The sequence below is a fragment of the Cryptomeria japonica genome, chromosome 1 (assembly GCF_030272615.1).
Source record: "Cryptomeria japonica chromosome 1, Sugi_1.0, whole genome shotgun sequence".
In the NCBI taxonomy this organism is placed as follows: Eukaryota; Viridiplantae; Streptophyta; class Pinopsida; order Cupressales; family Cupressaceae; genus Cryptomeria; species Cryptomeria japonica.
In genome coordinates this window covers 373,664,004-373,691,207 of record NC_081405.1, presented here as the reverse complement: position 1 = coordinate 373,691,207, position 27,204 = coordinate 373,664,004, and the positions used below count along the sequence as shown (strand labels likewise).

Here is a 27,204-nt window from a genome sequence, read left to right as displayed (position 1 = left end):
CACCAATTAATAAGTACATCGCTGCCCTATCATATGAAAGAGGTGACAAGTCCACAAATGAATAGTAGATGTTTTTGTTCTGCAACATGGATAAACCTTCAGTGGCTGGTCCACTATGAATGCCACCTAACAACTCATAAACTTCACACCTAGTCTTCCCAACTTGAATGTTCTCAATGCAAGGTTTCAAATTTGACTCATTAGATGAAGGAAAATTGCTGATCAAACTCAGAAAATCAAACTGATTTCTATTTCCATTCAATATATCTTCGCTGTCCTTTTCTTCCCTTGGAAGAAATAAAGATCTAATGGATGATTCTCTTTGTATCCTTGCGTCATCTAACCGATTGTGACGCTCTTTGACTCTTTGGAGGTGGTGTCTTGCTTGGGCAGCTCTATGTAACCAATCTTCGTTCAACTTTTGGCAATTTTTTATATCAGCTGCCCCAAAGTACACAAAATCAGACTTATGGTGAGTTGTATTATTTGCATCAGCATAACCCATGCTTGTACCATAAGCACCCGCAAATGTAGAATGCAAATCTCTATTCTCTTCATGACCAAAGGCTGTCATATCTTGAGGAAGATAAGTTACGTCACTGCTGTTATGGACTTCAGAATTATGATCATACTGTGGTGACAAATCTTTGGATTCACTACACACCATTAAATTTCGACTTTCCTCATGGTCTTCCCAATTGAGAAGAGGAAGTAGTGTGACAAATGAATCCAAACTTACGCTGTCCATTTCAACCTCATGTTCTTCATCAATTGCTGATTCAAAATCAGTCTTTGGGCAATCTGAAAACTCATCAAACCTCTCATGAATGTCTTGTGTATTGCTTGAAGTTACAAACTCTTCCTTCACATCTTCCACCAAAAATGATGGGACAGCGTTGTAACCAACCAAAGAGGCACCAATTGGATCTACATGTCTCTCAAAATCTTCAAATAGTTTCCTACCAATCTCACTGGTAAACATCATATCTGCTCCTCTTCCTTTGCTTCCCTTGCTCTCAATTGACTCTTGTTTTGTTCTTGGTTGATGACGTGGACTTGAAAACATCAAGTCATCTTCAACTGGTACACCCATGAATTGTGTGAAGGAAAGGTGGTCACGTATCTTTTTAGGAAGAGAGCAATACTTATCATAGTTGTTCATAACTATATCATTGAATGTCTTGGCAGGAGACCTTCTCCTTGTACTTGTTGAAGGAGTTGTACCCTTAGACTGTCTGGAACTCCTTGAAGGTGTTTGTTCAAATTCTTTTCCTGCTTGTTTATTTCTAAACAACCCTGTCATGATGTCCAATTTGATTTTCAACCAAACTAAACTCAAATCTGAATTAGAACTCTTGATCTTCACCCAACAGGCTGGCAAGATCAAAGCTCTGATACCACTGAAAGATCCCTGATGGATCTCTTTTACCAATCTGCTGTAATTTTTATTTATTTAAATTGATTTTTCCTGCTTATTAATATTTTCTTTCAGAAATAGACAGAAGTTGCAGAAGGGTTGAATTCTTTTTGTATTTTGATGATTTTTCAACAAGTAAATAATGAAGTACAAGTACATGAACAAAGTACTGAAAATGAAGTTCATATACAGCCAAAACAAATTCGATTCAAGGCAGATTTCTGAATATAAAATCAAATATTTGACCAGATGAAGATTTCCAATAATTTCAGGAAGATTACAATCAGGAATAATTCCAACCTGGATGCTGAAAGAGTAACATAACTAGGAATGAAGTTGTGGCAAGATTCCAGCCCTCCAAGTGCTGCACGTGGGAAGGAAAGTGGCTACCAGGTACAGCCGTACGACTGCCAAGTACACCCAACTGGTTAGAAACCCCAAACCCCACGCTGAACTCTGTCAGAATTGCTGAACCTCCAGAAAGAATGCCGTACAATCTCCAAGATGCTAATAGCTGCAAACAAATCCAAACCACTGTATTGGGGGCTACGTCCCAAACAGGCAAGGCATTGGGGTTGGCGTCCCAGATGCTGAAAAGCTCTTCCAGAGCCAAATCTCAAATCCAAGATGTAAAATGTGTAAAAGATAATAAGAATTAGGTCTCAACTTCCTTATAACACCTTCCCACTAAGCTCAAACCCTAAAAGTGACTCAATGGGGCGTTTAGGGTTAAAATGTTATATTTCTCATTTTAAGTTGTCAAGTGCATAGAAAATGACCTTTTTTCAAATATAAAGAAATCCGTTCACCGAAAGGATCTGAGTCAAAAGAGAAATATTTAGAAAAGTCCAAGACCTTTCCAACGAGCTATCACACCAAGGGATACGCATCCAGATGAGGCCAAAAACCCCTTATCACTCCAAAATGGCTATAAACATAGCCTTATTTAAATAATTAAACGCTAACTTAAGAAATATTTAAATATATTAAAAATATATCCCAAATAGCTGTAGAAGGCTCAAATGACTCCAAAAACCTGAAACAGAATTTGCCACCTGTCTGTGACTGAAGTCGGAAATCATGGATCAACTGGCAGTCTCATCCCTAAAATCTAGGGATGCTCCTAGAAACTAGGAAACACACCCAAATCTCCTGAAACTGAAACCATCTAAAAGGTCATGAATAACCTCACGACTGGCAACTGTCACGACCTCCTAAAATTTAAGGATACCCCCTAAAATCTAGGAACTGCTCCAAACTGGCTCCAAACTGCCTGTAAAGCCAAAATCCAATCACTATATGCACTGAATGAGTCCCAATCAACCTCTGCTAGCCTACGAGACTCCAATGATAGGCCAACTCCTTCGTCTCCGATGTCCACTCTAGAAAGGGGACATGACAATCCACATTTAGCATTGCATTTCATTTCATTTCCTTGCACAAGTTCGCCCTTTTTAATAAATATAAGTGTCATAAAATAAAGTGTAAAGTGGGCGCCCAACTATGACTTGCAAATAAAAAATATTACTAAGGCAATATACTTAGAAAATCGCCCATTTGCCTTGAGTTATAATTTACTTATTAACACCATGACGACCCCTTGAAGTCATATGCAATTTTCGCCCAAATAGACTTAGGATAAAATTAATATTTTCTCCCTTCCTAAGTCGTCCATCCATAAAATAATCAAATATTAATACCTCATGCCTAAGGTATAATATATTAAAATACCCTCTCCTCAAATATTGATTATTGCCAAATTGAGCCGGAGACTGAAGTGTTGGAAATCACCAAAATTGAACTGAGTTGGGGCTCTAAACTAAACTGCCAAAAATAGTCATCTGAGCTGAGCTGCAGAATCCTTGCCAAGAATAGCACCAAAAAATGCTGGAAGACGAACTGCTCAAACTGACCTGCCGGAAATAGCCATCTGAACAGGCTAGCTGACATCCTACTAAAAATAGAACTGCTAAAAATAGTACTTACTAAAAATAGCATACTACTAAAATTAGTAAGTGTTTCAAAGTTATTTTAACCACATTCTGAGCAGCCGTCGCACTTACTAAAAATAGTAAGTCAGGAAAAAGTCACTCGATGCAGATGCATGTCGAACCATCTTGAAGCTCTCTGAAAACCCAGAAGGAATCCAGAATCCAAACTGTCAAACTCCCACATATACGCCCTGAAAACACAAAAGAATCCTCCTAGAAAATAGGAAACCCTAATTCTCCTTTCCAAATAGCCTACGAGTCTCCGGAATAGGCCAATGGACCATTGAATGCACATCACTAAGAAGGGGACATTACATTTTTACATGCAACTTGTCAAAAGAAAAACTACAACTAAGAGATTACAAATTTGGAAAAATACAACTAAGTTTTTAAAAACACTTAAGTTGCAGTGTGTGATGACAAGAATCCTTCGAACTTCTGGATGATCATTCGTAGCTTAGCGCGATTCGGTTCGTGGGTGTTCTTGGCAACAACCATGGTCTTCACAATGGTATCATGGCATCGAAGAAGCATAGAGTCGTTCTTCTCCAAAATGGACTGAATTTTGTGCAAAAAGATTTGATGTTTCATCAAAACCTGAATTGAAGTAGTTGAGAATTGTTTGCTCCTCCATTCATTATGAATCCTCATTTGTAGATCTGCGAGCACTTCTTCTTCTGGTATCAATTCTCCATTCTGACTCATTATGTTGCAAGAGGCCTTCTCACAATGGGAAACAATACCTTGGAGTTCTTCAACCCGCAATCTCATTGCATCATCAATCTCCTCAATGAGGGATTTGAGAACAAGGGCTTTATTCTCCAGAAGTTCTTAAAATTCCAAGTACATGACCCTGGAAGGAATAATGACATGCTCCTGAAGAACACTCAACTGTTGTTGGGGCATTGTGTGCCAAATTGTCAAACTACCTTCAACCCTTTCCAAATTTTGTTTGAAAGTCTCAGAGGTATGATTCATTTTTTCTTCAATGGTCTCCAACTTAGACATCATTTGGAAAATGTCTTTCAGCACTTGTGCACACAGAGCATGAAGTTGATCCACCCAAGAATCCAACGCTTGTACTTTCTGAGCAACTCTTTCAACTCCCCGAATTGATTCTTGGGAACCGGAAGAACCTGTAGGATTACTCCCTTCACCAACAAGTTTTGTAATTTTATGAACAACTGCAACAACTTGTCAGTTTTCTTCTTCTAGCTTGTCTTTCTTTGCTAGAAGTTCATCATACCGCTGCACTAGTGAGGCTACGGATTGCCGGGCATCATGTTTGACCACTTCATGCATTTGTTTACCCAATTCTATCCTTGTAACCCTGTAATTAGTAGCTTGCATTTCCTCACATGGCTTATCCACAAGGGGCTCAACAATTTCTGCCACTTTCATCTTATTCCTATCAACAATTACTCTTGAGATTGTCTTGGCCTTTTTAGGAACCTTGGGCCTAGACTGTTTGAGTTGCTGATAGTCAAAGACATCAGGAGAGATTTCCTGCTTCTTCCTCTTTGGGGTAAAAGAACTAAGCCATGGAGGTAAAACAACTAGTTCTCCTCTAGTAGCTGCTAAAGGCGAAGGAGAAGCAGTTTCTGTTTGAACAGCCGTGGTCACTCTGGGAGGAGTATCTGTTTGGATGGAGACCATGGTTTTCTCAGTAACCAATGGGCATGAAGGTTGCCTCATAAATTCTTCAAAGCCAGAAGTAGAGGTATCAATCTCTGACAAATGGATACATGCAGTAGTATCCTCAGGAATTTCCAGCGAACTCTCTTGTTGATGATCAGGAGGCGGCTCAATTGTTGAAATAGGAACGACATTCTGAGGAGACTCTTCCACTATTATGTCAAGAGGAGAAAGAGGCATCTCAATGGAAACTGAGGAAGGAATCTCATGAGGTGAGTCCGAAGCTAGAGACTTAGGAGCATCATCTAATTGTTGTCCTTCTTCTAGATTATCAGGATCGATCATATGAACGTGAAACCGAGAATTTTCTTTTCCATGAACTGTTGCCTCCTCAGGAGGAAGCACTATTGCCTGACTAACCCGCAATTTGATATTGGTAGCTGAAGATGATGCACCTTCCTTCTTGTCAATCTGAATCTCAAACTTATGTCCAAGAGGCCCCATAGAGTCATCTTCTTTCCCAACCTTGATCTTGATGAGTCTAACACCAACCTTTGAGCCAAGTGTTGGTGTTAGCTAGGATAGGCTGAAATTTTTCAAGAATGGATGTGCATTCTTTATGCGACCATTGGATTAAAGGAAGTGGGGCTTCCTCAACCCTTCGTGAGACGTACTCTGGATCGAGCACATGACCATCATCGATCATTCCTTGCGGAATGTCCACTAGGTTCAGATCAATAACTTGCTCAACAGTAAGCCTGTAGTAGTCCATCTTGAGAACCTCCATTTCTGTACAGAGATCTACTCAGATATCCTCAATACGATGCACATGCAGGAAGGACTTTTTGATCTTTTCTTTCATACCCCAGTAATCAAAATCTGCTCTGGACTTAAACCTTTTGATTTTAATCTCTTACATCTCAGTCTTCATAGCTTTGGCTTTGACAGATGTGACAAGAGAATACCGACCAATTTTCAATGGGTTTGTTGTAGAAATCCCCATTCCGACCTTATGTCTGACAGATTGATGAGCATGCACAACCATGATATGTCTTCCCAACTCCATAAGAATGATCTTATCAGTCGGGTATCTAGGGAGCATGTATGGTTGCCCACTGTAGCATCTGACCCTCACATAAGTGAAAGTTGGGAATTGAAGAAACAAGCAACCATACTCATTGACTCTTTCCCATGCTTCATCTGACACCCTTCTATTCTTTAGAGTTTTGTCAAACTGGCACATGAAGTAACCAAAGAATGCATCTTGAACTCTTCTAAAATGTGATCTGCTGGGTCTCAAAGGCAGTTGATCATAATATTCCCACACAGGTATAAGCGAGAGGTCACCCTTGGTAGAAAGACCAGGGAATTGTTTGAGTGACGCTGCCAAATACTCTAAGTATGAATTCATGTAGAAAGTCATGGTGGTAGGGACTGTTGCAAGTTGCTCGCACAAAGCATCACTGATAATCTCTCCCCATGATATATGATGAGATTGCCTTATGAACATGGTGAATTGAATCATCCAGGGTTCAAAAACATTAGAGTGTTCAAGACCCATCATCCTGCTGAGGAGAGTTATGATGTCTCCAATTTCCCACTTAAAGTCACAACGGTACAACTTAGCCCACCTTGAGAAGGCAGCTCGTGGCTCATGAATCCACCTGTTAATATGACATTTGCAGTCCTTTTCCCTCTTGACATAGTACTCGGCTGCACTATCCTTTGAAATTTCCATATAAACAGGTGTTGGTGGTATTCTGAAGACTTTCTCAATTGTATCTGCATCAAGGCGGATTATTGCCTCACCATCATCATTTTTAATGGTTCTCGTCTACTTGTCAAAGCGATGGGTGCAAGCAAGAACAAATTTAGGTTCTAGGGTAGCCACTGGAAAAGAGGATGCATGTTCTAGGGTAGCCACTGGAAAAGAGGATGCATGATGGATGTGGCTGTCCAACAGCCGCTGCAAATTACTATCCTGCGGATCCTCCACTCTCTTGACGAATTTTGACATGTCCACATGCCCTATCTCTGTATCTTTTATGTGATCCAAAGGAGAGGAAACTTGCGAAGGTGAAACTTCATTCTGGTACTTGTCATATTTATACTTCATCTTCTTCGGAATAGGAGAGGATGGTAAATCTGACATTGAAGGATAACCTAGTATACTGCGATGAAGACTTAAAAGTGTTAAGGCAAACTCATAATCAGTTGCAACTAACATTTTTCCTTCTTCAAATGGGAAGAACTCCAACCCTTGCACTTCACGACAATGTGAGAGAAAGATGGGAAATAAATGTGAATGGTGGAAATTTGACCTTGACCAATTTCTGATTTTGGGGAGAGTTTTACAAGTATACAAGTTGGGAAGAATGAACATGCAATCGGATTTTTAAACCCGAATGCAAGTATACTTGTAAAACGGAAAATGGAGAAATGAGTGAAAAATGAGATTTAGACTTGTGGGAAATGGCGTGAATGGAAAGTACAGATATAAGCAAAATGGATGGATAAAAATAGGAAGGTCTTGGGAATGTCATTATCGAGAAAATGGGAAGAACTTTGGACATGCAATCCGGTTCTAAAAATCCGATTTTGGAAGGATGGGTATTTTCATCTTTGCAACTTGGAATTTCACTAAAAGATGGTTAAATTCTTCTAACCATAAGGGAAGATCAATTATTTTCATCCAACTTGTAATCGGGATTTAAAATCCCGAATGCAAGTAAAGAGGGAAAATGGGGAAGAACAATTCAATTTACAAATTGCTTTGCAAAGGGGAAAATCTCTCTCACAAAAACCGATTTTTGGGGCAAAACCAACATATACACAAAATTACAACTAGAATGGAAAAACAAGAAAACAAGAAAACAAAAAAATGAAACAAGAAGATGAAACAAGAAGAAAGGAAGTCATACCTACCTTCAATCCGAAATGCTTCTTCAAAAGATGATCAATCTTTGATTGAAGAAGACAACCCCTTAAGTAAGCAAGAAACAAACTTGAAACCCTTGCCACGTTTTTGAAAAAAACGTCTTAAGCAGCAAATCGTGGCACAAAATGCAAGTATATTGGCACAAGAACCAGTCAAATCTTCCTCCAACTTCAATGCCTAGGTGAAGGAAGACAAAACAATTTAGGGAAGAAGAGATTCGTGGAGTTTGGATCCACCAAAACGTGGTATTTGGCAAACACGTGTTTGCTGTTTTAGACTCCCAAAACCAGCAAAAACAAACTCAAAATGGTGTGATATGAGTTTCAAGATGCATGAAAATAGGCAAGAATCCAAAATGCCTCTTCTTCCCTAAAAATCTCCACAAAAATTGCCTTGAATCTCCAACAAAATCGCCTTCCTTAGCTGGTCGGGTTTTTGGGAAAAAAGAACAAGTTCGATTTTGCATGTAATAGTGGAAATCGGGTTTTGGAGTTCATATTACATGTTTAAAATCTCACTTTTCTCTTCACAACACAAAATCGGGTTTTTAAGATACAATAGCAAGTTTAAAATGCCATTATTTTCACTTATGGAGCAAATCGGGTTTTTAAAACTCAATTGCAAGTTTTAATATGTCACTTTTCTCCATTCTAAGCAAAATCGGGCTTTTCAGAGAGATATACAAGTTATAATAACTTGTAAAGGGAAAATAAAATCCCTTCAACAAGTTTTAATAACTTAACACATGCAATAGGGGAATATAGAATTATAAAGATCATATGTAGGCGGCAAGCCAACCTATTCCACTTTTGAGCAGGGTTTTGCTTTACAATCCAAAAATGGTTGTTAGTACTACCATCCAACCTTACAATAAAGAGATGCAGTGCATAGAAAAGAGAGATTATACTTTCCAATACTGATGAATATCTCCAAACTTAACACAATTAACTAATTCAAACCCACCCATAAGAAATAACATAATAAATTGAAAATACAATCTGTTGTCCGCATAACACACAGAAAACAACCACTACCAAATTCACTATTATGCTCATAACTCACCCAAAACAACTTGGAATGACACAAAAATAGAAGCAAATGAAAGCTATAAATGAGGTGATGCAACAAGAACCCCAAACCTGCAACGCAAACACCACAAACAGCCGGCATGCAACCCAAGACAACTCAGGAATGGTACGACTAGCAATAGAAAATAGATTTGCAACCAAAAATCAGAAAGCACACCAAAAGTGACGCCAAAGTAGAAGAAGAATTGCCCTCCAAATATGCTTTCAACGAGCTAATACCCAGAATGATCAATTGCACAGGCAGGGAGAGACGATCAAATCTTCGCTTCAACCACACCAAAAACCAACAACACTGAAATCCGCACCACACTGAAAACCACACCACACTGAAAATCTGAAAATGCACACTGAAAACTTCACCAACAATCCAACACTCAGCTAGGTACTATGTCTCAAGTACTAAACTTGCTAAACTAGGGAGCCACAACTCCGAAGCTCAAGTTCACTCACCATTCCGACAGCATAACGATATGATTTCTTCAAGATAACCAAATGAGGAGCCCATCCCTTGTATTTATAGATTTCTCCATCTGAAATGCAAATGCAAATGGCGGCCAAATTCATTTCAAATCCACTTTATTTCATTTCATGTCCCTCACCAAGTATGGCTTCTAGTTTCCCATCTTCCTAGTCGTACTTTTCCCAAGTAAAATTGCTATGTTACCGGTTCCGGTTCGGATTCAGGTTTGGATTCGGGTACCGATTCGCGGATTCGGCAAAAAAAAATAAATTTGGGTACGGGTACGGGTTCGTCCGTACATATATATATATATATTTTAATTTTTTTTAATATATATATATATGTTCAAACTTCAAACATCAAAATTATATATGTTCACAGTTCAAACATACAAATGTCAAATATGAAACATACAATGTAACTTTCCCATACAATGATACATAAATGATAACAGATAAATCATAAATCATAAATGATAAATCTATAATTGCCAATGCCAATAAATCATAAATGATATTGTTTTTTTATTGTTTCTAATTGCTTTCTAACTCGTGGGCCCCGTTTTTGGGAACCCATGGGCTTGGGTTCACCTGGGTCCTCCTGGGTTCACCCGGGTCCTCCTGGGTTCGCCCTGGGTCCCACCCGGGTCCTGCCCAGGCGGCTGGGTTCCCTGTGGGTCCTACCAGGCAGGACCCATAGGGAACCCAGCCGCCTGGGCAGGACCCGGGTGGGACCCAGGGCGAACCAGGCTGGGACCAGGACCGGGCACGGACCAGGACCAGGACCCAGCCAAAATAGGCAAGAACCGGTATCACAGTAAAATTGCCATTGTTACAATATTGACATTACAAGGCATAAAACTCATTCATTTTTGACACCATAACTTATGGAAATAAACTTGTGACTTAGGATAAATAATATAATGTTCTCCTTCCTAAGTCATTCCTCCAAAATAATTAGTAAAAATAATTAAATATTAAACTTAAGAATAAAGTAATAATATTTAGTTAAACAATTATAAATCGCCCACTGATTGTTGTCAAATCAACCATATGAACTGGAGTGCAAAAGTTACTAATTCAAGACTGGATTGAAACTCAACACTGCCATAAATAACCCTGCCTGAACTGATACTTACTAAAAATAGTAAGTCATGAAAACATCTCTAAAAGACATGTTTGTCAAACCCTGTGAGAGAGCGTGAAAAGCCCAAAAAAACCTTAAAATCCAGTCAGCTACCACCAACTTACTAAAAATAGTAAGTTCAGAAATCACTATGTTAGACCACCATGAAGCTCTCGAAAAACCCATAAGGAATCCTCAATTCTTTCTGCCAAACTCCAACTTGAACATCCTTGAAAATTGCGAAGAACCCTCCTAGAAAATAGGAAACCCTAATTCCTCATTCCAATCAGCCTATGGATCTCCGGAATAGGCCAATGGACCACTGATTACTCCTTACTAAGAAGGGGACATTACATGTATACAAATGTTTAAAAATATTCAAACTTAAAAAAAAATTGAAAATAAAACTAAATTTTTGAAAAAATTGTCAAATTTGAAAAATTTACAAGATACACTTTCTTTTGATAGAGAAATCTTCCCGATGTAGCTATTTATCACCTATTGGTGTGGGTATTTCTTTGGCATAGGCTTCACTTTTTAAGATAAATGCAATAACGTTCAACAAACAACAATGGCAACTTGGAGGCAAAAATGTTGTTTCACTCATTTGTGTTTGTTAAATGGGGAAAAGTAGGTTTAAGTGCCATCACTTTAGGGAAATATTAGGTATTTAGGGGTTTCTTTTGTTTTTAATAAAATTAATTTTTTTTTTCACTTTTTGGATCTTGTGGCCCATTGTTCCACTTGGATTCACTTTAGGGAAATATTAGGTATTTAGGGTTTCTTTTGTTTTTAATAAAATTAATTTTTTTTTTCACTTTTTGGATCTTGTGGCCCATTGTTCCACTTGGATTCACCTAAGTCCAGCTTGAGGTGCCCGAGTTGAAGGATCCACAAGGAAATCAGGGTACTTGTTGTGGAGCATGGGTGAACTCAAGGTCATCTCAACAGTGGTCCCAACCTTGAATTGGACTCATATAGGTATAAGGTGGCTATTTGCATAATCTGACAACAAAGTAGAAAACATAAAGATTGAATTAAGTGGGTGGAAAATTAAACATATCAAGAATGAGAAATCAAGGGCTAGCTCCTCCTACCAAAGAGAAAAGAGTTAGAATATGTGATTGTGTCCCATATTCAATGCCTTATATATTAGTTATTACTAAAGCAAAAAAATCTTAATGCAAACATAATTACTAAAGACATCTAGGAAGATACAAAAAATCCATGTCATAAGATCCTTATGAAGCCTACATAAGTAGCCTTACATCTCAACTTGGAAAAAGGAATTAGAACACATACTTGGATGATACAAGAGGACGTGAGTATATTTTCATTTGTTTACATGTTGGAAGACAATTTTTGGATTTTTAAATGTGCCAAAGAGCTCAAAATCTTTGGTTCAGTTTTTACCTAGAAACCCTCTTGCAACAATTTATAGACTGCAGAAGGTTAATTTCTTTGATAATGTATATATGTTTAAGTTAACATTCATTGTAACATCAATAATGTCCCATAGAAGTGATAGAAGCCTTAAGTAGTGTGTTTAAAGTTTCGAGCACTCCACTTAGCATTATGAATTTTGCTATGTGTCTTATTTGGTTTTGTGTGCTCGTAGAACATCATTTCAAACAAATCACCAATATATATGTTTTGCACGTGTGTTGTGATAATTTCTAATAGAAACTTGCATTAATCTCCAGTTACTCTGAAATTTAAATGGAAATGATACTGACATGGTTGATTCATGAATTTTCATCAAATGATGGTTGGTATTTTTAAACTTCTACAGTACACGTCAATTACATTTAGTTGTGCCCTAAGCATTGTGTAGGCGATTTTCTTTCTGTTGATTATGTTATTTTAAAGTTCACTTTTTGTGGCTTGCTATTTTGTATTTTCTTCCTTACATCTCTGGCTTGTAATTTGTTTCTTACTAAGAGAAGGATCTGACTATCAAACATGATATTTTCAGTACGAATAAACTGAAAGATAGAATTATACCTGTTTAATTCATTTACATTATCATCCATGATGTGGTTTCAATTTTCAATAAAATTGCAGTTTTACCAGAAAACCTGCTGATAGGAAAAATCCAGAACATGAACAAGCTCTTAAATCTGATTCAGAAAGTAGTGGTGATGAAAGACCTGATAGCTTGATTAATCTGGAAAGGAGAAGAGAGATTCGTCGGGGACTTGACTTGGCAACAACATTGGAGCGTATTGAGAAAAACTTTGTAATCACAGACCCAAGATTGCCTGACAACCCTATTGTAAGTTTTGTCATCAACAACATGCTTTTCCTATTTTAAAATGATAAATAACATAAATAAAATTTGTGACAAGGGAAATAAGTAGTACGAAAAGTACCGAGAATTCTGGTTTAGAAAACAATGAAACATACAACTTTAAACAACTAAATATTGCTATTTATTTGGTATGCTTGCAGATTTTTGCATCAGATAGTTTCTTGGAGTTGACAGAATATAGTCGTGAGGAAATTTTAGGAAAAAATTGTCGGTAAGTATATTTCTTCTTGGTATGTATGTCTCATTGCTCTAGAGCTTCCTTTTACAATTTGATAATAGTGGAAAATAAATTATTTTTATGTTTTGTTTTCCAAATTTAAAATCAGCAAACTTGTTATTGTGTAAATTTTCTTATAAACAATGGTATAATTACTTAGAAGCTATAAAGTTACAACTATGCAAGGGAAAATAATGGATAGTCAATTGTGTTGATGTGTTTTTTATATACTATGCAACATTGAATAAAATACTAGGTATTCTATCCTCTCTTGAACAAAATCCTCCCAAGTGCTAAACTGCGTGATCAAATGGGATGACTCCAAGGTTTTGAATGTCAAGTCTTGACGTGCTCTTAGATAGACTCAGTATGTTTGATGTGATTTTGTTGGAATCACAAGGGGACTTATGTTGATACTTGAATGTCTGAATGTTGCTGGAGCGTGGAAATTCACTTAACATTAAAAGGGATAAAAAGGGTGAGGTTTTAGGAATCTAGTCTAATCCTAGGAATGTAAGAAGCTATGAATGATTTAGTGAAATTCAACTAGACTTTTCTTTGCCATGTAAAGCAACAACTCCACAAAGTTTAGTGTGATCTTCTAAGGATAGCTAATGATATTAAAATTGCTACGAAGAACATAGACACCATCAAGACGATGCATATCAATGAAGAAGTAGCAATTGAAGTTAAGCTTGGCTAAATGAGTTTAGTTGACTATGAAATATACTTCACAATCAATGAAATACTAATAGTATGAACATAAGAACCTCACCATTAATTATCCATAATAGCTTCCATCCATCTAATCATCATGAAAATAAATGAGAAGTAGAGACCATTCAAAATGTTGAGTCAACACATGAAGTTCACCATATCTTCCATGAAATTAACATGGTTGTTAAAACAAAGTCTTGATAACGATCTCCTTTTCTCCTACTCTACTCTAGCTGCTATCTAACTATTGACTATTAACTATTAGCTATTAACCTTTACAAATGAGGAAACTAAGCTTTATATAGATAGCTCTTTACAATGTGTGGCTTAGATTGATTTTCAAATCAATGGCCGAGATTGAAAGATGAAAACCCTAATGGGGTTTGTCACACCCATTACATAGCATTTAATTCTTGACCAATGATAAAATTACATTTTAGGACACATGTCCTTCCTTGAATTTTTGACCAACAAATGATGAGAGTAGGTACATCAGATTTTGTGCTCACATGTCGTAGTTATCCTCATTGTTGGATGAGTCAAGTGCACCGAATCTAGATGCCTTGACTTGGAGTGATGTGATTGGATAGGTGATAACTAGGCACCACCTCAACTTACTCCTTGTAACTCATCACAAGTGTTGGTGATTGAGGCATATCTCTTGATACTCAATATTTCCAAGCACCTGTAGTGATGAATGAAATGATGATGGGAGATACTCCCAAATTGCATCATCTTCTAACTTTGATTAACTCTTCTGGAATTGTCTCTTGTCTGGATCACCTTTGCATTCTCTTTCTCTTTTGTAGTAACATCATCTTGGATGCGTTTCACTTCCCAACCTTGGAATCGTTCATCTTGACTATCCTTGACCTTCATTGATCTTGAAATTCCCTTTCTTGGATTGCTCTCTTGTACCAGCAATGATCTTTAAATAGCTTGTCTTTATGTAAGGAAGTATCTCCATGTATATGAAATGTCATGTAGAGTGTCTCCTTGTAAAGCAATCCTCATTCAAGAATCCACCTCCTATACTAATAGTATCCTTGGATTTCTGAAGAAAATTCAAGGTTATCAAATTTTCCTTACATTGAAAGTGTCCTATGTCACATTATTCAAGTCCTTCATATTGTCCTTGATCCATTTCTTCATATCTTTGAGATGTTCTTGGATGTGGTGAAGACATCTTTCTTTCCTTGAAAGTCATTTGTTATCGTTGAGTCCTCCTTTTGAGCAATGAAGTTCCTATCTCTCTTGAAACTGATGATCTTTGCACTAGCTCCCGCCTTTGTTCCAGACGTTTAATCCTACAAAACAAAATGCCATGAATCACAAATAATTCAGTCTTAAATCATCCATCTCTAAAATTCCTTATTTCCAATTGGAAATTCAATCATATGAATTCTGATTTATCCCTGTCAATTTGGGAACAAATCTCATTCCTTAGCGAAATCTAGAAATGAATCCATATGCTGACTGGAAATCTTAAATATCTTCCCCTTCTTGTGCGAATTTTCTTTGCTCCTTCCTTGTTAAGATTCTGAAGCAATTCTTTATGCTGTGATTTTTTTGAGTCCACCTTTCCTTAATGCGAATTTGAAAGAGCAGATTTGTATTTGTTTTTGGAATAATGCGATCTCCCTTTATATATATGTCCTCCTTTTTCAACCATCAAACCTCTTTACTTTCATACACAACCGACCTGGATTAATGACATTTTATGTTTGTTTGCAATGTTGTTTATCACTTAACACCTAAGCTGACCTCCCCTCCATCATGTGATTTCCAATATTAATTAATGCAAAGAGCTTGATTTCTTTTTCTTTTTTTTGCAATTTTGTTTTTCCATGTACATGGCCGACTTGTCATTAGCAATGTCTTATTATTTTATTTATTTTATGAATTCCAATGGCCATGTTTTTTCTTTTTTTTTTCAATGAAATGCCTCACCTAATAATTGGCTTTCTGTAATATCCCAGTAAATTTTTTTTTGATTTTTTAACAATAAGAGATACAAGCACACCACAACCCGTTAAGGTTAGAGAAATAATCCAAACTGCTAAAAGGGAACCCTTCCACCTTTTGTTCACCGAGAGCCCAGTCTAGGAGGGCGAGAGCATACGGTGTTCTGGGGATCGTTAGCACCAATAATCAAAATGAAATTACAATGCCTGGGCGGCAAGCCAGCCCCTTCTACTTATCCAGCAGGATAGAAACCAAACTCTTGGCGGTAAACCAGCAAAGGGAAAAATGACAAGAAATTGAAATTCAATCACTCTACCGCATATTTCAGCGGGAGGACATTACATTAAACTATCACTCTATCGCATATTTCAGCAGGAGGACAATTGCAATTAAACTTATCACTCGACCACTTATTCAGTGGGAGGACGGAGTACATAAACTGAATTTCAAAGTAAGAAGGCGGCTAAGCCAGCCTCTTCCACTTATGCAGTGGGAATTACAAAATAAGGACAGCAAGAATGATTGATCAGTACTACTGAAACAACCTTACAAAAATAGAGATGAAAGGAGAGTAATGCAGATTTCTACAGCAAGAATATAATTTTCTGTTACAATCAATCTACAGGCTGAAAGTACAAATCAGCAGCCCATGGAAACACCAAAATGCTCATAACTCCCTCATTTTACATCCAAATTAACTCAAACCAGTCCCAAACCCACCATATTTCACTCACAATAGCAACCAATCAAAACTACCACCCAAACAACCCCATAACTATTTGGCACGCATCCCAATGCAAGCACAAAAACCAACGCTAGACCTAGGAAGTTCGATTTTGTCTAGAAAAATCATTGCTTAATTAAACTTGCTAAAAACTTACACAATGTATCGCCATGGCTAGGAAGGAAGGATGAGCCGGTACCCAGAATGATGGAATCGCCTGGTCAAGAGGTGTGAGCAAAATGCACTTTCAGCAGTCCCGCGACCAACAACCAGGAAACACTCCAATCCCACATAGAACACTCCACAATCTACAACTCACTCACCAACAACACTGGGAATACATGGACACAGCTAGGTACTATCTTGCAAGTACGAAACTGAGACTTAGCTAGGAAGCCACACTTCGAAGCTCAGATTTTTAGTCGCCAAACCGGTAGCATAATGATGCAATTTTCATAGATATCCCAAATGAGAGCCCAAGGCTCTTATTTATAACTCTTCAACAACCAAATTCAAATGCAAATTCCTCCAAACTCCACTCCTTCATTTGCATATCATTTCACCCTCATGTGGACCCAAGTGTAGCGCCACTTTTCATAAGTCAAACCTCACGCCAAAAGGGAAAGGACCCACATTAATCACTTGGCAAATAAAGGAGATGCAATATTAAATAATATTCCTCTAAAATATTTCGACATCCCATAGTACACATGAGTTCGCCAAATACTTAGGATAAAATAGGCATTAATCCCAAATTTAATAAATCAGTAGCAAATAATTAGATTAATTAAATATTAAACCTTAGGATAAGGAAATAATATTTAATTATGTCGCATATGACTCCCGTACTGATTATTATCACAACTAGGATGAAATTGAGCCAGGACGACCACAGAACTGCCGCAAAATCAGAACCCTGTCTACTGCCAAAAATATAATTGTGCCACACTGCCACTTACTAAAAATAGTAAGTCAAGAACTAATGCTCAGAAAAGCATGATCTTCGCGTCCAGAGGCAAAGCATGGAGAGATCAGTAGGACAATAACACTAGAATGGCCATTCCCTAACTTACTAAAAATAGCAAGTCCTCGTTTCATCAATGCTGGACCCTCATTCTTCATTCCACCTAGCCTACGGGTCTCAGGAATAGGCTAATGGACCACTGGAAGGTCATCAATGAGAAGGGGACATTACACTTTCCTCATCGTTGTTGGTGCCACCTCACTTCCCTCATGGTTGTCGAGGAATTAAGAGGGAGAGGGATGTAGGACATGCTGCAATTGGGAGAGGATAAGGGATGCGATGAAGAATAGGTGGTAAGGAAGGTGCCGGGGGAGAGGGGAGTATAAGGGATATGGAATAGGACATGCTGCAAGGTGAAGGGGTGGGAAGGATGTTGAAGTGCATGCGATGGGGTGAGGGAGATAAGGGATATTTGCCAAGGATGGATCAAAATTTTGGGATGGTGAAGGATATGCCGTGGGTTTAGAGTGGGGATGGATGTGGTCAAGGATATACCGTGGGATGAAGGGTGTAAGGGATGTTGTGGGTAAGGAGTGATGAATCATTCTTCGTGTTTGAAGGTGGGTAAGCAATATGTCTTAGGAGGGATCAGGGATTTTGGGGGATGAAGGATGTGTTGTGGGAGAAGGGGAATGAAGGACGTAAGGTGTCGTGGGGAAGAGGGAGCAAGGGATGTTAGGGAGATGAAGTGGATGGATGGAAGGAAGGAAGGATGAATGGAAGGAGAGGGATGGAAGGATGAATTCCCCACTTGCATTTTGAGTTTATCACTTCGTTGAATTCACCAAGTATAGGATTTCTTGCTCATGAGATTCAATTGGTGTCATCCTTCCTTTCAACATCATCTAGACCTTGATCTATCCTTATCAAGAACTTCACCATAGTCGATTGGTCATCACTTCTTGACTGATCCTTGCTGACCTAAAGGCTGTATTGCATCCTCTCTCAAGCAATAGGCTAATAGCTAAAGAAACTACTGCTAAGCTAGACAACTAGCTAAGACAACCACTCAAGAAAGCAAAAAAAAGTGGGGCTCCCTACAATGGGGCAATGTGTGAAAACGTCATAACAAGTTGCTACACCCCAAAGAAATTTTCAGTGTCTAAGTTTGTTATTCATGTTTACCATGTTCATTCATTGAAATGGTTGCCATCTTTGATGATTCCCTTGTTTATTGTCCATTTTATCATAAAAGGAAACAATGAAGGGAAGTTTGTGAGGTAAAAAATTAAGTTAAACCAAAGATTGGCAACAACCTGATATAGTAGAAATTGGGCTGACCTATGTAACGTCCCCTTTTTATAGGCTTTCTATAATATCCCCATTTTCGGTTTCTCTTGCTTTGTAGCTGGCAATAACATTTTGGGTTCGTGTCAGCTTGATCAAAGAGGTATTTTGATGTCACCAGTGACCTTTGATTGTTTAGTGGACTTGTATGACACTTTTAGATATTAAATCCGGTTCTTGATGTGGTTTCCAAAATTATTGGAGGGAGTGTCTATTTTTAGTAAGTCACCCATTCAAGTCCAATTGTCATCTTTCATCATCAATATCACTCTTGCATAGTTAGTTTTCGACTTTGATGCATTTCGATGATTGTTGCTACTTGGGTCTAATTGTGAGTTATATTTAATTAATATTTCTAAGGTTCTTGTTATCAATCAAAGTTGCACCCAGGCTAAGCTGTTAACTTAGCCACTTGTTGATACATGGGATCTCCTTGAGGTTGTGGGTAACCTACAGTGAAGGAGAACCTCTAGAGTAGGTTGGTTCCTCTAACTATGTGCCTAAACTACTAACTTTTGCTGATAAAAGGGGTAGAGTACTACTTAAAATGAACTAACAATGCTGAAAAGACGATCTACAACTAATCAGGTGTTTTACTAAATATGGTTTTCAGTTCAGTATCCTTCTACTTTAAATTAACAATGACTCAAAAGGCTATTCACTCACACATTTTATGGCTTCCAACTACCCACACATTATCATTTCACAAGAAGGATATTCTGTAATGCTATTTTGAAGGACAACTCAAAGGTTTTCACATCTACAACATTTATACAAGACTTTAATACAACCTATGACTTGTGCAAGTAAGCCACAAACTGCTCAAGTATTGCTGTTTTGAACATGTTTTAAAGGTTTATGATATGTGAGCTCAATAAAAATGAACATAAACTGATTGCAACATATAAGATAGTCACATAAAACGGTACAAAATGACACAAATTGCTTCAAAGAAATGATAACAAGATATTGAACCTGAAAGATTTGCTTTTCATTGATTGAAATTGAATGTTTACAATGCCGAATCAGTTTTGAAGGTGATTGATTTTCTAAGTTACAACTTGTCTCAATGCTTACAAAGTGCAAAAGATAGCAACAATGCTTACAAATGATGAAGAAGAACTAACTGAAAAAAGGCTACAACTGAGAACATAAATACTAAAAACATGATGTGTCATGAGCTTGCCTTAAATGATTGAAAAAGTCTTCCAATGTTGCTGGATCAGATACAACTGAATTTGCCTTGAAAAAGGTCTTCAAACTGCCTCAATTGATGTCTTAAATGCTTCAAAGTTCCTTTTGACCATATCCATATAGTTAAGAAGCCTTGAAGATTGTAAGGACCCCTATCCTTTCTGCACTTATATTTTTAGTTTTGTGTGGTTTGTCATTTTGTCAAACACTTGGCACGTATTCATCTTTAGGACTGATTTTCTGAGTTTGTTTTTTTGTTTCATAAGTTTAGAGTTTGTGTTAGTTATTTGTTCTCAATGCCAAATCATAGATAAACACATATAAATGATAAACAATAACATGGGAAACAAATGATGAAGGAACACACCATAAATTTATGATTTCTCCTTGAACAACAATGGAATATACAATGATATTAGATCTGATATAGGTTTGATATTACTACAACAACGAATGAGTTTCTTCAAATATGAGGGTTATAATTAATTTTAAAGATTTCACACATACCCAAATGCATAAATAGAAGCCCATTATCAAGTGGAAAGAACACCTGCCTCAAATGGTGACCAAATATGAAGTAGCTAGTTGATATAGGCAGCAAATGACCCTTGAATTTCTAATATATAAAGCTGACCTCCAAATCCCAGTTGAACAAGGCCAAACTCTACCAAAATATGCCAAATCCTTTTTCAAAAATCTCCTCCAAACCCTATGCACAACTTATCAATGAAATACTAACAAAACCTTGCTCAAACAAATCAAAACCTATTGCTAACATTGTTCACGTCATTGTAGCAGCACTTTTCACATTCCTATTCATGCACTATTCATGGTATTGTTCGCGACACTGTTCATGGTACTGTTCATGACACTGTTCACGGTATTGTTCACGGCACTGTTCATGATATTGTTCACAACACTGTTCATGCACTATTCATGTCATTGCAAATAAGCCCAAATTATAGATTCATACAACCTCCAATTTGCACATTAGCTCCATCATTGGATCCAAAACTCTGTGAATAAGCTCATTAGTGAATTCTATATGAATCCACCTCTCAAGTAGAGTTGGGTTTTCATCCAACCTATGAATTCCCAAGGGTTTTCATCCAACCTATGAATTGCCAAGGGTTTTCATCCTAGGGAACAAAAACTAAAAGCCAGAAGCTGCCAAATTCTCCAAGATAAAATAATAAACCAAGCATCTCCATAAAATGAGCTCTTAAGAGCCTTTTATAACTTTCCAGGGAGAGCTTAGGCACTTTCCAGCCAATGTGGGATAAAAGGTATATTTTTCACTCTAAAATTCATGTCTCCACATACTTTAATAAAGGTAACTTTTAATATTTAAACTACTTTCCCTTTTAACTTAAGTTCCCACATCAATAAACTTAAATATTTTAATTTAACTTTATAACTTAACTTTATTGATAAGTTAATTAATAATCGCAAATGATTATTAAAATCTTAAATCAATAACATCAATTACCATTGACAGGATATTATTCATGAACCACTGATGATCTTGACCCGGTCCAACTCACTTACTATAAATAGTAAGTATCCTAGAAACACATCAAAACACCTCAGAATTGCCTGCAACTAAAACTACCTAGGCCAAATATCCTCAAGATCCCTTAAATGTCTTGGTTAGCCTACAAGACCATGGAGAAATAGGCCAATGACAACATCATACAACGCATGCTTGAAAAGGGGACATTACAACCTGCCCTTCCCAAAATTGCTTGTCTTAAAGAAATTCCAATGCTGCCCCAAGATCACTATGTTGAACAAAATTGAAACTGAGTATGATCCCAGGGTCCCAAGCCAACCTAGGATATCTATAGCACTAACCCCTGAAAGCATTGCTCTGCTAGATGCCAACACAAGAGACCTCTTGATAACAACTAGTAAGTAGAGCAATCAAATACTACACCATCTCTACTAACTCCTTAGGAAACTGCTCTGCAAAAAAACTAAACTGGAACACCATAGGAGTAAACCTTAGTAAGCTGACATTGGTTTCCTCATCCTCAACTATTGGACTGCAAACCAAAGTGATCCTAGGGTTCCAAATCGACCTCAAAAAGGAACCACCATGTTGACGTTGAGCCACTCTAATATAATCATTAACTAAAACTCTACTATCATGTGTAATTCTGTTACCCATGTATGTACCTGAATCTCTTATGTCATTAAGCATACTCAACATGAAATGAGGAATAATTTTCAGTGTATATCCAATGTAATCACACACATCTCTTCATAATTTTCAGCAGAAATAAGTCTGAAAAATTGATTTATACTCACTTCTCGAATGCCTTTGCTCTCATGGACTAGTAAATTCTCATCAACATCCAATTACCAATTATTATAGAGATCATTATCTGCACTCAAATCTATACAACTAGTTATCATCACTGCATGATCTGAAAATTCAATGATTAGCATCATGGGAGAACTTTTATAGATTGAAATGTGAGATGGATGCCAAGGAACTGTAGCATTGTAAATTGTCACCAGGCCAATTTACACCTCATGTTTGTGCCCCTACTTTAGCGCATCTCCTCCTCATCTCCTATATGGGTCCGTTTAGTGCCTTAACTCCAACTTTTATGCCTTAAACACCTACCAAATGCCTCTCTGGAGGTGTGTCCTCCCTGGGCCTTAATTTTGGCCCTTGATTGAGGAGGACTAGGGAGCCACCAACGTCGTGGTCCTGGACCAGAGTGCCCAACACCTTGGTCCACCTCTTTGGGGCCCAATTTTCAAGGAGAGGGTGAGACCCATCTCTCTGGCGGGAAATGAAGTCGGTGGCTCAATATGACCATTGGAGGTTGGCCTAATCAGTAAATCGACCTAGATCCTCATATCTAAAGACATTAATCAATTCATTTCAATTCTAAGACTCCAAGCATTCAACCTAAAGCATTTAAGCATTGAAGTGTTCATCATCAAGCATTTCCAGAGGTCTTCAAGGCTGTATATTCTTCATTCAATAATTGTGGAGCAAGTTACATCATTCATATGCGAGAATGTTTGTGATTAGGGTTTTGTCATGTCTGTGCCATTTCATACAACATATGTGATTACATTCAAGAAGCAAAGCATCATTATCAGTCATTGTAGATTTGAGGTATATCTTTACATTATTTATTTTAGTATTTGCAACATTTAATTCAAGATTAATTCCTAAACCGGGGTTTGAATTAGGCAAACCTCTATTTCCAACCTATTTCCCCTTCTTTCTGTGTGTAGGAAGCAAGTATAGAGCTGCGATTTTCAGGATAAGCTTTATTTAAAGAGACAAATCGACCCCCCACTGGAGTGTGAAAGGTTCGAAGGACTAGAGCGACCGTCACACCAGTCCCGACAAATTGGGAGTTCCTTCTAGGAACAAGCCCGAATCCTCTTACAATCCTTAGATCCAGGTTCATGGCTCGACCTGACGATTTCACCTCACTGTTTGCGTAAAATTACATCAATTTTAGGCCATTTATCCTATTTTCAGCATCTTCAATAATTCAATTCAACTTAAGGGAAAGAAGAGGCATTCACCACCATTGAAATTAGACCAGTATTTAGACCTCTCATGTTTAGATCTATCTAATTCCTATCTTTCCCTAATGTAATGGTGCCCAAGTCATTAAATTAGTGGTTTCTTTTTTCTATGGTGGAAACCCTAATTTTTTCACCATTACATTTTGGTGAACCTGACTCCTTACACCTTTAATTTTGATTTATATTCTCATATCTGTGTGTTTATGCAATTTAAAATTCAAATTTACATTTACAAGTTTAATTTCCAATTGAATTTTAAAAATTTAGAGGTTATGTTCACACAAACCCTAATTTTTAATTCTAAAATTGAGCTTGTGGGTAGTCTAATTTGGATTAATTGTTTCAGATCTGATTAGAAACATTTTAAAATTCAAATTTAAATTCATCTACTTGTCCCTTTGTTTTTTCTAAACACGCTTATACTACAAATTTTAAAGAAATTTATTATAATGTTCCTCTGCCTTTTCAATTAAAAAACTCTTTTAAGAGTGGTTTTAACATAATATCAAAACAAGGTTTTAAAGGACGAAGACTTGGAAAATTTGAATAAGGAATTAGAGTCCCTATAAACCCTCCTACACAAACTAGCACAGAGGGCCTAGGACATGATCACAAATTTCCTATGGATGACCTCCTTATGATTCAAGACTTCAAAGATCATCTTGCAAGACAACAAACCTATCATTCAGCTAAAAGTGCTTCTTCTTCAAAACACCTTTTCTTTCATATCACCAAACTAATGATCACACTACCAATGATTGCCCTGATTTCCAGAATGGAATGCAAAGACTCTTTGATAGAGGCATAGTTAAAATCAATGATGACAATCCTTCTTCTTCTAACAAACCTAATTTTACATCACAAGAGACAAAACCTATTCCTGTCGATGATCAAGAAAGGTTAGCAACTAGAATCTTTTGGAAATTAAAGTATGACAAGGATGTTGTTTTTCCCTTTGTGAAATTTAGCAAAAAGCATAAAGAAGGTGATGAGTATTGTCTCTTTCATCATAGCTATTGCCATTCTCTTGGAAAATGTAAAAAATTTAAGGAGTTTTTTCAAGAACAATTTGATAAAGCTCAAATAAATTTGACCACTGATATTGCTCTCTTTCTTAGTGAGAAAGTTGTGCCTTAGCGCTCTTCTCACCCTTCATGTTGCTCCTCACCCTATGACACGTGGTTAACTTAATTGGGGGCTCTTTGTCATAATAGGTGATGCTTTTTCAATATCAAACATTTTGGGGCAGCAACATCATTCATTCTTGCCTCTATTTCTCTTCTTTAGAGTGTCACTATTTCCCTTAGGGGTTGCATTTTTCATGTGTTAATATCCTTTCTTGCATGGAATGGTATGTCTTTTATGATTAATCTTTCTCTTTAGCAGAGTATGTGACTCTTCTTCCTTTCTCTCTCTCTCTCTCTCTTTGAAGATTACCTCTTCTTTAGAGTTGCATTTTACATATATTAATGTCTTTTCTTGCATAGAATATTTCTTCATGTGAGCATATTGTGCATTTGCTTATGTCTAATCTCTCCTTAGAGGTTGTGTAATTCTTCCCATTGTCCTTACGCTTGGGGGACAATGGTTTCTTCTCCTTTCTAAGGATCCACTTTTCCTTTGTTGAGTGGTGTTTGCTTATGATTTGATGGCATTCCTTGTCTGAAGTTGTTGTTTGCTCAAGGATTCTCTCTTATTCAAGAGGTGTATGTCCTTGGCTACAACCTCCTTTTCACTTGGAAATGTATATCCTATTATAAACTTACACCTCACATTGAGTCAAAAGTGTGTTATCCTTCATCAAGAATCTCTTTCACCTAACAATAGGAGGAAGGTATGCATTCTTGTTCTCCTTCCTTACTTTGGTAGAAGATGCTATGTTTGTTTAAAGGACTTCCCTTGGAGGTAGATGTCTTTTGAGAAAAGATCTCTTCTTCTCCAAGGATCCCCTCTACACTTGTTGCAAGATATTTCTTTTTCAACTATCTTATCCTTGCTTATAAGAGTGTTCCCTCTTTAGCTTGGATTTATGATGTTGTTGCCTAAAGGATATCTCCTTTGTGTTGAAGGTCGGCATCGTTGTTTCTAGTTTCTTTAAGACATCAACATAGGGCTATGTTGATATGTTAAGGGGGGGGCACCCATATCACCCTCCTTGTACCATATCTCTTCATGTCTTAAACAGGGTGTTCATTCTCAAAACTAGAGAAAACAAACTCTTATACGAGATGCTTCATGCCCGAAACTAGATGTAGCATTTGATATATTTCGTAGATGGGGTGCACATTACCGAAACCAAAGAAAACAAACTCTTACACGAGGTGTCCTTGAAACCAGACATATATTTGTCTTAGATGGGATTACACATTCTCGAAATTAGAGAAAACAAGCTCTTAAATGAGATGTTCCCGAAACCAGACATTCGCCCCTTGGCATTTACACATTCGCTCCTTGGTATTCTCATTTGCATCATATGTCTTAAATAGGTTGAAGCACGCTCAAAACCAAAGGAAACAAACTCTTATACAGGGTTCTATACACTTGAAACCAGACATCACTTGCACACACGCACGAGGATGAGTGGAACTAGCGAAACACATCTAGACTATTCCTACTCTCTTCTCCAACATGGATCACCTAGAAAAGCATATCTAGGGGCAAGTATCCATGTCCTTTCTCATCATTGTTCTCATGGACATCGAAAAACACATCTAGCGTGTATCCATGTTTCGTCTTTCCTTCTTCTCATGAGCTCGTAGCTTTTCTATTGGTGGTTCATGGATGATGCGTGCTTTGCTTTTAATGTGATCACTTATGTTCTTGAGATTGCATTTTTCAAGGATGATATTAGTTGTTGAGACATTTTGATATCGAGGTCTCTTTAGCTAGTTGACTTGAGGTCTTGGTTTTGGTCTTTAGCTTTTGTGTTGTGTGTTTTTTGCCTTTTTGTCTTTGTTTGTCTTTTTGTTTTTGTATTGTGTGCCTTTGCATGCATTTGAGTGAGTTAAGTTCCTAAGATTGGGGTCTTAGTTCCTCAAGATTACTGATGTCTTATACTCCTTGTGATTGTGCTCCTTTGCTCCTCTCCTTCATCTCTCTTTCATCTACTTTACCATGAGTATTTGCATAGGCACATACTCCCATTAAAATGGGGGCTAAATGTAGCGTCGTAAATTGTCATTGGGCCAATTTACACCTCATGTTTGTGCCCCTACTTTAGTGCGTCTCCCCCTCATCTACTATCTGGGTCCATTCAGTGCCTTAAATCCAACTTTTATGCCTTAAAACACCTACCAAATTAATCTCCGGAGGTGTGTCCTCCTTCTTGTTCCTTAATTTTGGCCCTTAATTGAGTACGACCAGGGCACCACCAATGCCCTGGTCTTGGACCAGAGTGGCTAGTGCCTTGGTCCCCCTCTTTGGGGCCCAATTTTCAAGGAGAGGGTGAGACCCATCTCTCCGGTAGGAAATGAAGTCGGTGGCTCAATATGACCATTGGAGGTCAGTCTAATCGGTAAATTGACTAAGATCCTCATATATAAAGACATTA

At 37.5% G+C, this 27,204-nt stretch overlaps 1 protein-coding gene across 1 annotated transcript in view; it reads left to right on the top strand.

Moving 5' to 3' along the window:
* The window catches only part of LOC131069093 (phototropin-1), a 200,255-nt gene that overhangs the window by 70,894 nt on the left and 102,157 nt on the right, over nucleotides 1-27,204 (top strand). Inside the window, exons 6-7 of the mRNA XM_059210054.1 lie at nucleotides 12,719-12,929; nucleotides 13,106-13,176. Coding sequence (XP_059066037.1) covers nucleotides 12,719-12,929; nucleotides 13,106-13,176 — 282 coding nt within the window. The remainder of the gene's footprint in view (nucleotides 1-12,718; nucleotides 12,930-13,105; nucleotides 13,177-27,204) is intronic.